Source organism: Medicago truncatula, chromosome 1 (genome assembly GCF_003473485.1).
Source record: "Medicago truncatula cultivar Jemalong A17 chromosome 1, MtrunA17r5.0-ANR, whole genome shotgun sequence".
Taxonomy (NCBI): Eukaryota; Viridiplantae; Streptophyta; class Magnoliopsida; order Fabales; family Fabaceae; genus Medicago; species Medicago truncatula.
In genome coordinates, this window is record NC_053042.1 from 37,552,320 (window position 1) to 37,560,567 (window position 8,248).

General features: G+C 32.2%; 1 protein-coding gene across 2 annotated transcripts; it reads right to left on the reverse strand.

The window, feature by feature from the left end:
• Window positions 1–1,075: 1,075 nt before the first annotated feature.
• Window positions 1,076–8,160, reverse strand: LOC11425627 (serine/threonine-protein kinase tricornered). 2 transcript variants are annotated; one of them, XM_003590801.4, is made up of 14 exons: window positions 7,994–8,160; window positions 6,695–7,040; window positions 6,183–6,357; window positions 5,799–5,882; window positions 5,466–5,707; window positions 5,126–5,345; window positions 4,790–4,869; window positions 4,586–4,670; window positions 3,964–4,095; window positions 3,760–3,873; window positions 3,615–3,662; window positions 2,695–2,779; window positions 1,953–2,009; window positions 1,076–1,553 (listed from the first exon to the last, which is right to left on the reverse strand). In XM_003590801.4, the coding sequence occupies exons 2-14, from the start codon at window positions 6,907–6,909 to the stop codon at window positions 1,480–1,482; spliced, it is 1,611 nt and encodes a 536-aa protein (XP_003590849.1). In that variant the 5' UTR covers window positions 6,910–7,040; window positions 7,994–8,160; the 3' UTR covers window positions 1,076–1,479. The 2 variants fall into 2 exon arrangements, with proteins under 2 accessions (XP_003590849.1, XP_024636797.1); XM_024781029.2 differs by having other exon boundaries at window positions 6,695–7,043.
• Window positions 8,161–8,248: the final 88 nt, after the last annotated feature.

The window sequence follows — 8,248 nt, forward strand, 5'->3', positions numbered from 1 at the left end:
GGTAAACAATTAGAAATCAAATAATGCATACTTTGTGAATAGAGTTTGTGACTCATGCAATTAAAATATTTTTTATCAATAAAAAAATCAAGGAAAACAACAAAAGTAAGACCTCAGCATCACAATGTAAATAAAGCATGTGATTTCAAATCAAATGACATATGGCATATTTAATTTCTTTATTGGATTAAGTGGCAAGAAAGTTGGAATATTTCTTAGATGAATTCACAGCTCAACTCACATAATTGAATCTATGGCGTTATTGAATTTGAATCCTCAGTCACTTTCAGTTTGGTAAAACACCTCAATGAGCTTATAGCTTATAAGTTCGTTTGACAAAAAAAACTCTGTTTGGTAATGCTTTTTCACCATGAGCTTATAAGCTATTTTTCAGAAGCTATTCCAAACAGCGTTTGAGCTTATTGCTGATAGCTTCTTAAAATTTCTTCCATTTTTACATTATTTTTATTACTTAAATTCACTAAACTCGTTATATTTTATTTCCATACTTTTTTTTACTTCCAAATCATTTACTCTTTATATTTTGTTTTCTCAGTAGATACTCTTTATATTTTTCTAAAGATAATGCATAAAAAATATATTAAATTAATAAATTATAAATACTTAAATATTAATGAATATAAATTTTAATATGAAATAAGAATGTCCTTTTATGTCATTTACATTTATAAGTCAATTGAACCGCTAATTTTACCAAACACTTCAACAAGTTTATCAGCTATAAGTCATCAGCTATCAGCTATAAACTATCCGCTATTTTTACCAAACAGAGCCTTAGATTCTTTTGACAAACAGTGATTGTTTTTCAATCAATTATTTAGTACTTAAGTGATACGAACAAACCGGTTGCAATTGAAATAGATAGTTAGACATTCCGCTCACATCAATTGTAGTTTGAATTATAGTCTAAAATTCCGCAATATGTTGGTGATTTTCTCCGTCCTTGCATGAGGTGTGCCTCCAAGAATCTACATTTTTATCTTTTATGAAGAAAAAAATGACATACTTATATTAAAGAAAGAGTGAGATTAAAGATTGGATTTGTAGAAAATGGTGAAAGCAACATTTTCTTTTTCACGTAAGATATAAAAAGCAACCTTACAGATTAAGTAATCTGTTAAAGAATGTGATGGATATCACATTCTTTTCAGCACTTAAGCAGTGACTTAATTACAAGATATAATAACTTAGACACTTATCAGATTGCAGCTTAGAAAAATGGTGAACAAAAGAAAACACCACCAACCAAAAATGTACAAAAAACATATACCTAGAGATTTTTCTACACATAAAATACTCCACTCAACCCAAAACCAAAGTTTTAGAGGCTTCCCCTCCCATAAATAACAAAAGAATGTAAGAAAGAGTAAAACAGTCAGTATTTAACTTTGCATTTACTCATCCATCTATAGAACTTGTAAAGTATTTTTGGTTTCTACTTTCTATCACTGTGAATATTCACACTTCTCGGGAACTTCCTGTTGAGTAGCTTCCTTGGACAGGTTGATTAGCAGTTGTAGCTGAATCATCATCTGTGGCATGTAAATAGCATAATTTATTAAACTAAAACCACGAAATTGTTAAAAAGTTTTCAATCAATTTTTTCATCAATGTCGAGTAATTGTTTCTACAAGGAGTGGTAAGATCAAGATTCAAGAGTTTGGATCCTGCAGCCTCTTCAAGAAAACTTTAGCAGTTGGATTAATTTAATGGATGAGAGATCAACACTATCAACTGTTAGATTAATCCAATGGTTGAGATTTGGCTATCGGGACGGAGGCAAATAGTCATAAACCGTTAGGTTAATCCGCAACAGTAACCATAAGTCCAGTGAATCATCAGATCTCAAGCATATCATTAGACATTGCTACTTTTACAGTATGAAGAAAAAACACTCAAATAAAAGAATACAACGAGCATATTCTTCTTACCAAACAAGGTCTTAATAGATGGCCGTTTAGGTTTTGTGCTCTTCTTCTTCAATTCAGCTGATAAGACAAAACACACTCAAATTATTTATGGAAGTATGTTGCAATGATGAATCAACTAGGATAGAGAAATAAAAATTTGGGGGGTCCCCAAGGGAACAATAAAACAAAGAGTGCATGAAATAACTACAATAATTGCAAGGTTCAACAAAAACAGTCTATTGAAGTGAATTGATGCATCAACGTCAAAACTAGCTACAGATATTAGTGCCCAAATATAATAATGAATGTTCCATATGTAGCGTGCAAATGAGTTAAACAAGAAAATAACAACGGGTAGAATAACATACATCTATTCTAGTAAGAAGACACACTATTTTTTTTCAAAGACATGTTGCATTTGAAACATCAATAAAATGGGTTCAAATAAGCTGGCAAGCGTTTATTAAACTTAAAATAGTAGGAAGCGTAAGCTGATTAAGCATGAAAAGGTCAAAGATATTTGCACATATAATGCAAGGTATGTATGTGCACAATCTGGACCGTTCAAAATAAGCTACAGTCAGACCAAGGTATTATCCAATGGCTTGCATGGGAATGTGAGGAGTTTGCAAAAGAACTGAGTACAAGAAACAATATGTTGGAGAGGAATTTTTTACTTACAGAAAAAATGATGGAAGGGAGATGAATAAGTTAAACAAAACAATGGCAACAAATATATACATAAAATTAAAGATGTACAAACCCATTCCAGGTAGATGATCATCATTCACGATTTCATAGTTCTTGTATGTGTAGCCAACAAAGTTAACATCCTTAGATGACAGCATCTGCAGCAAAACAAGCCTAAGTTACAAATCCAGACTTGAAAGAATGTATATTCCTCATCAACACTATCCATGAATTTCAATAAAAAAACATTTGTATTCAGAGTTACCGTTATAGAGAGTTGTGTAAAACTCTAGTGCCATGTAAAGCAAATCAATTATCTTCAAACTAACTAGTCTAATGCAAGCATAACCCCTACGTTGAATAAATCTAAAGTTTGAAAGTAGTTTATAAAGAACGGCCACCCCTAACCCTGCAAGCTGGTTTTGTGGGTTAAATTAGACTCAAAACCTAAGATTTGGTATCAGAAAATGTTTTCTGTTTTCAGTTTTAATTACAAAAATATCACCTTGTTTTCACTGTTTCCTGTACAAAACTTTGAAGAAGAAAAAAAAAAGTGAAAGGTTGCGTTTTTTAAATTAAGACTTCAAAAAAATTTAAATCCAAACAGGCCCTTAATTAACTACTCAAAATTTACTCAAACTACTTCAAAGATTTTACTTCATGCTTATTACATGCCATGTTACAGGTCCAAGATATTTATTGTTTCACCAAAAACAGAAACTAATACAGATAAGCGGTACAAAAATTACTAGTTAGATAGACATTGTACAGGATTTAAAAGAAAAGAAAAACACCGGAGCATACGATAGAAGCTTTACTTTTGCTAAAAAAATCCAATAATTTCACAACATATCAGTTAAGCTTCAAAGAAGAAGAAATGTGCTACTGAAAGAGCCCCTAATAAAAATCAACGCCTATTAAACTAGCAATGACACATATAAAATTACAGAAACCAACACACCATTTACACAACGAATTCAAATAAAAACGAACCTTTCTCCATGGACCTGACTTTGAAGAAGGTTGAGATTGGCTGTCCACCTACATATCATAAGGAAATCAAGAGAGAGTGGGTGATGCTGGATTACAAGAACAGACGGAAAAAAAATATCCTTGAAAATAAACATAAATAACATACCTCATCAAATTTCTCAAAATTTTGAGTATCTAATTCATCATTGACCTCAGGAATAAAAGCAGCTCTCATTTGGTACAATTTATCCCATTCAACACCTTTGAACCATGGGTGAGCCTAAAAAAATTGACCAGCCAATTATTTTGTTAATGTTGAACTGTAACCCAAAATAAATTATAGAATTTAGAAAAGAACGCATCAAAACACCTTTATTTCATCAGCCCCTTTGGTTCCAAGCCTCTGTTCAACATTACACAGAAGTCTACAAATAAGATCCTTTGCCTCCGGTGATAGTTTAGCTTCTTCTGGAAATTTCAAATATGTTCTCCAATTTACTATCTGCAAATTTGAGGGTAAGACATACAATATGATGATATAGATTAAAAAAAAGCCTACACAGTAAAAGGAAGAAGATAGAAACATTATAATGTTAATCACTCATATGTGACATCTAACTTTAAATTACAACATACCAGTACTGGTCAATAAGTCCAAATCTATTTTGTGAACAACATACTTGCTTGATACTACTATAAGAGGGGAGTTAATATCATGTCAGAGAAATAGAAATATACAATTCTCAATTTGTAAATAGACAAAAAGCTTCATTTTTTCAAACAAAGCCAATAATTTACTTTTAAGGTTAATATCAATGATAGTCCTACATAACATTGTAATTCCTATTTATCTTGCACTTAATATAGAAATATAGATTTTCTTTAAGCACAGAAGCCTGTCAAAATTTCATGAACACAGAGTCCTACTCCTACATATGTGCTAAACCTTAATCCACACATTGTAATTCACCAATAGTTGATCCAGGCATTACCTTTCTACAAGTCAACATTGGTTCATCTGAATAAAAAGGTGGATATCCCACCAACATTTCATACATTATAGCTCCCAATGACCACCTGGAAACATTAGAGCAATCTCATCAGAATATATAGAAAGAATATGAAGCTTATAAAACCATGAAAACTTGAAAGAAATTTTGAAAAGGAAAACTAGAAAAACATGATATATGATATACCAATCACATTCCAGGCCATATCCTTTTTTCAGTAGAACTTCAGGAGCAATATAGTCAGGTGTTCCTACTGTAGAATAGGCCTGCAGTGTTGCAATGAAAGAAAAGTTTCAAATGCTGCAAGTCTCAAGTCACAATTGGATCATGGGAATATATTTTTTTGTTGGGAAAAACAACAGGAAGTCAGAACAAAAGGTCACCAGATTTATAGGCACAGTGAAGAACATTATGAATAAGGATAGTTTGTTAGTTAATAGGAGAAGGAATAAAAAAAACTGTTAACCTGAAAAAAAATAAGAAAGCAGTAATGCCTACTTAAGAAAATTTGATATGACTTACAAGCATTCGCCTATTTTTCTGCCAATGCTGCAGTTGCTCCTGCTGAGTCCTTTTAGGAGCCGCAGGTTGTCCATTGCTCTGAAGGGCTCCACTTCTGTTGATTCCTGTAGAGAAGTCTTTTTCCTGAAGATTACTGCAGTCTAGTGGTTTACATAATCCAAAGTCTGATAATTTCATGTGACCGTTTCTATCTAGCAGCAAGTTATCAGGCTTGATATCTCTGAAAAGAATATCAAATCAGAACATCAAATATTTTTTAATACAAGATAAATAGACTACTGTAAGATTAGTATAGCAAAATTTCCACAATGTAATATTACTATTTACTGCTTGAGCTTACCTGTGAACATAATTATGTTTATGAATCGACTCTATTGCTAGGATAGTCTCCCCAACATAGAACTTGGCCTCATAGTCAGTCAGTATATCCTTCCGCATGAGCAATGTCATCATATCGCCACCAGGAAGATACTCCATTATAAGATATAAATAATGTTCGTCTTGAAAGGAACAGTAAAGCTTTACAATGTAATTGCTGTCAACTTCTGCAAGTAGGTTCCTCTCTGCTTTTACATGTTCAACCTAAACAACGAATATAAAAGTAATCAATGACTATAACAAGACACAGACAATTCACATCAACAATCTGCGGAAGCTCTGATGCTATTAGTACCTGGCCTCGGCGAAGCATCTCTGATTTTTTAAGCTTCTTCATAGCATATACATTACCAGTTGCCTTCTCTCGGCAGATCCTGACCTATACCCAAAAAAATTATAAAACTATAGTAAATAAAATAAAAATTTATTGATATTATTGAAATGATATATCGGCTGATGTTACATAAGACAAACCACTGATCCATATTTATTTAGTAAATAAGAAAAAATGGAAAGAAAAAAAAAGAGAGAGATAACCTAAGACACTGACATATTTTATGATAAATAACGATTTGCCGAAAACAAGATATTTTTCAAATATTCTAACAAAGTCAAAGTAACACATGGAAAACATTAGAAACACGGTTTTATTTTAATGAAAAATAAAGGTAGACTGTACCTCTCCAAATGCACCCTTCCCTATCATGGTGAGAAGCTCAAAATCATCAGCCCCCATCTTATGCCTCTGAAGTCGCATGTATTCCCTCTCCTTTTTCTCAAAATACTTAAGCAGGTTGTTCTGCTCTTCCTCAGAGACTTCAGAATCAGCCAGCTTTTTTTCTAGCATATTACGGCTGCAAGAAAATGTGTCTAGCATTACTAAGAGCTTACAACAATTTCCATTTGTAGGTCGTATTTGAACTTACTCCTCAACAGCAGCACATCACAGACAGTACATGATAATATGTCAAGAACGTCGTGCAAAATTATATTTCAATGTCAAAGAATACTAACTAGTTGCTACCTTGTTGGTCTGTGGCAACGGTGAGCAAGGACATTAAAGAAAATTCTCATTTATATTTCCTTAGAGATGACTATAGGTTGTTAAAGCAACTTTTTTACATGCTACAACAATCATCGTAAACAGATTCACTGTCATAATGATCCAAAACTTAGGTTGAGAGAACATACCGTTCTTTTCTATCCTGCAAGTCCTTCATCTGCTTCTTATAATGGTTTTCTATGTACTGCTTTGCAGCTTCAACCTTCTGTTTGGTGACATTTGAAGGAGCTTCTTCATTTGTTGGGGGCTTTGACCTTTCTTTTGCAACACCTGCAGTTTCCTTGTTTTTTGAAGAATGCATTTTGTCCTTTGACTTGAACTTATGGAACCAGCAACTATCCATTTTATAAAGAGCTTAATCCCACTGTGTTACATACGCTATTTAACTGACTACTTAATATTAGAAGTTTTGTTAACCAAGAATCTCATTTTGCCAGCAAAGAAATCATGGAGCCATTTAGCACCACACACTTACTTCTGTCCAAACAGAAAATAAAATGGTAATGGATCAGTAAACTTAAGCATGAACATGGTTATTTAGCTGATCAGAAGCAAAACTTCAACAAGCAGATAGAGTTTAAGAGACTCTAAGAGTCGTTAAATCAGAAGTAAAATGTGGATACTTACAAATGAAAATAAACAAAAACAAGTTTAAGAACTCATTTTAAAATAAAGAACACATCAAAATGAAGAGGGTAATCATAAATAACCAAATTTTTTGACAAGAAAATTTGTTGTTGCAAATAAGCAAAAGCAGAGCAATTAAGCAAAAGCAGCACTAAGAATGTAATTAATTAAAGCTAAACATAAGACGGTAAAAAAAAGCAAAATAATCTCCAAATAAAGCTCATAAAATTGAAACCACACCCTAGGATCCTGTGATCCAAATTATACAGAAAAATCAGACTTCAAAAATCTTGATCAAATTTAAAAACTAGTGTAAACAAATTAATCAATTTCAGTTTAAGTCAAAATCAAAACAATCTAATAGCACAATTAAACCTAACATAAATTTCAGATTTCCCAAAAGCCCATGGCAACACAAAAACTATAGAATTCAAAGCTTGATCAATCAATTACTCAATCAACACCCATCTTCAGTTCAAACAGCGATCCACAATATACACATCAAGTAACTCAATTTCACACACAACAAGTCAAATCCGTCAAAAGGGTAAACGAAAACAAAATCAAATCACAACCTTGAACAATCACAATCACAGTGATCCAATAACCATCAATCAAAAAACAAAAGAATCAATTTTTACTTCAACTAACACATAATCTATTAAAATCAACACTAACCCAAAGTCCGAAAAACTGAAACTTTAAAACACCCACATGAAATTAATCTAAAATTCAATCAAATAACAGTTGCAGAAGTAAACAAAATTGAAAATTGAATTGAAATAGCAAAAGGGTCTTACAGAATGAGAATCAGAATCAAAATCTGAAATTGAGAGTGAAAAGAGTGAGTAATAGAGAGAGAAAGTGGATTTAGAGAGAGAAAGTAAAGGCCCCGGAATTAACGGTGTGAAGAAAGGAGGAGGAAGAAGAGAAGAGAGAGGACCACTTTCATCATTCAGTTTACTCTTCTTTTTTCTTTTTTATTTTCTTTTTCAGAGTTTTGGAAATTATTATTTTTATTTATTTACTAAAAAAGTATTTGTTTTATTTTTTTA